Source organism: Salminus brasiliensis, chromosome 11 (genome assembly GCF_030463535.1).
Source record: "Salminus brasiliensis chromosome 11, fSalBra1.hap2, whole genome shotgun sequence".
Taxonomy (NCBI): Eukaryota; Metazoa; Chordata; class Actinopteri; order Characiformes; family Bryconidae; genus Salminus; species Salminus brasiliensis.
This window is the reverse complement of record NC_132888.1, coordinates 37,322,824-37,325,323: the sequence shown is the minus strand read 5'-3', so window position 1 is coordinate 37,325,323 and position 2,500 is coordinate 37,322,824. Positions and strand designations below refer to the sequence as shown.

Genomic DNA, 2,500 nt, shown 5'->3' with positions numbered 1-2,500 from the left:
TAACAGTGTAGTGTACTCTACTGTACTATACTACACTATAATAGAGTATTGCATCGTGTAGTGTACTCTACTGTGCTATACTGTACTATACTACACTATAATAGAGTATAGCATAACATAGTGTAGTGTACTCTACTGTGCTATACTGTACTGTACTACACTATAATAGAGTATAGCATAACAGTGTAGTGTACTCTACTGTACTATACTGTACTATACTACACTATAATAGAGTATAGCATAACATAGTGTAGTGTGCTCTACTGTACTATACTGTACTATACTATAATAGGGTATATCATAACATAGTGTAGTGTGCTCTACTGTGCTATACTGTACTATACTACACTATAATGGAGTATAGCATAACATAGTGTAGTGTACTCTACTGTGCTATACTGTACTATACTATAATAGGGTATATCATAACATAGTGTAGTGTGCTCTACTGTGCTATACTGTACTATACTACACTATAATGGAGTATAGCATAACATAGTGTAGTGTACTCTACTGTGCTATACTGTACTATACTGCACTATAATAGAGTATAACAGTGTAGTGTACTCTACTGTACTATACTACACTATAATAGAGTATTGCATCGTGTAGTGTACTCTACTGTGCTGTGCTTTACTAGGCTATTTTATAAACAGTACTATAGTATACTCCAGTCTAGTGTGCTATACTGTACTGTAGTTTTATAGTACAGTATACTATGCTATACAGGGCTATGCTATAGCACACTATGGCACACTATAATAGTATAGCATTATATAGTGTACTCTACTATACCATACTATACCGCACTATAATAGAGTATAGCATTATATAGTGTACTATACTGTACTATACCACACTATAATAGAGTATTGCATTATATAGTGTACTATACTGTACTATACCGCACTATAATAGAGTATAGCATTATATAGTGTACTATACTATGCTATGCTATGCTATACTGAGGTATTATAGTGCAGTATACTACACTATACACTGCTATGCTGTACTGTACTGTACTACAGTGTGTTAGACTTTACTACACTGCTTATACTGCAGTACTACACTGCGGCAGACCTCAGCTGCCCTAAGCGTAAAATCCCTTCGCTAACTGGATGCAGCAGCATCTTCAGCCCCAATTAAACGCTAAGAGTCTGTGTGAAACACCCTTCCTGTGACGGCACCTCCTCTGCACATCACCACGGCGCTCTCCTTGGTCCTGCCTTGAAGACGCCTGGAGGGACAGCTCCCTGTTCACACACTGCCAGGCTGAGTCCTGTGTTTTTTTACTGTCCACGTCCATGCTTGTTCGACCACACGGGTTATTGAAGGACTGCACACACACACACACACACACACACACACACACACACACACACATATATATTCAGATGCTTCATTTCGTTCTGCAATTCAGCACTTGCAGTGGCAGCCAGCAAGGCGGGTAGATGGAGAGCCCGAGGCTGTTTGTGTCCTCAAACCGCAGCTTCCTGCTCCTTCATGGACCTAATCTCATTCCCGCGCTCCGGCTCCCCCCAACACTCCTCGGAAGCTGGCTGTCGATCTTGTTTACCGCCGCTGTAATAATTAGTGCTCATGGATAATTAAGCAGCATCGAGTCAAATCGACGAACCAGAGCCAGGCGGAAAAACAAACGAGCGTGTGCTGCCCGGAGGAGGCCGGCGCAGCCCGGCACGCTGTCCCCGCTGCCACTGTTTTGGACGTTTGGAGATTTCTTGGATTTGTCTGACCCTCACCCTCTGGAATTGACTGCGCCTTTAAGGCCGATGGAAAATGAGCTCCGTTCTGATTGGCAGAAAGCAGTCCAGGGCTGAAACACTCCCTATAGCTTCAGTGTGAGTGGGTGGGGCTAAGCTGCTATAGGCTGGATGTGTCACTCAATATTTCGAGTGTTTTGGTTATTAAATGAGAAATAATAATACCATGATCTATTTATAGCACATCAATTATTTTATTTGTAATGTTTTTAATAAAATGTCATTTTATAAAAAAACGTTTTAGTAACAACTTAATTCAGATTTTGATTTTATTATTTATTTGAATATATCTATAATTAAGCCCGACATTGCTAACCAAATCAAGCCTACTTATGAGTGTGTGTGTGTGTGTGTGTGTGTGTGTGTGTAGGGGTGATCTCCGTGTCTCGTGCTCTGGACTTCGAGTCGTGTAAGGATTACTTCCTCACAGTCGAAGCTCGAGATGGTGGAACTCCGCCCCTCAGCGCCGTTACCATGGTAAACATCAACCTGACGGACGTCAATGATAACGCTCCGATGTTCAGCCGTGATGCTTACAGCACGACAATCAGCGAGGACGCCAACATCGGTGACACTGTCGTCAAGGTAACCATGTGAAATATGTTCTTTTTATTATATTTGTAATAATTATTCATTTTAGTATATATATATATATATATATATATGGATCTGCAAAATAATCAATAAGATGGTAAGTTATGATAATCAATAACTGACTA

At 40.6% G+C, this 2,500-nt stretch overlaps 1 protein-coding gene across 1 annotated transcript in view; it reads left to right on the top strand.

Annotated features, from left to right (window-relative positions):
* LOC140565135 (protocadherin Fat 3-like) overlaps nucleotides 1-2,500 on the top strand; it is a 29,093-nt gene that overhangs the window by 11,593 nt on the left and 15,000 nt on the right. Inside the window, 1 exon segment of the mRNA XM_072690942.1 lies at nucleotides 2,152-2,366. Coding sequence (XP_072547043.1) covers nucleotides 2,152-2,366 — 215 coding nt within the window.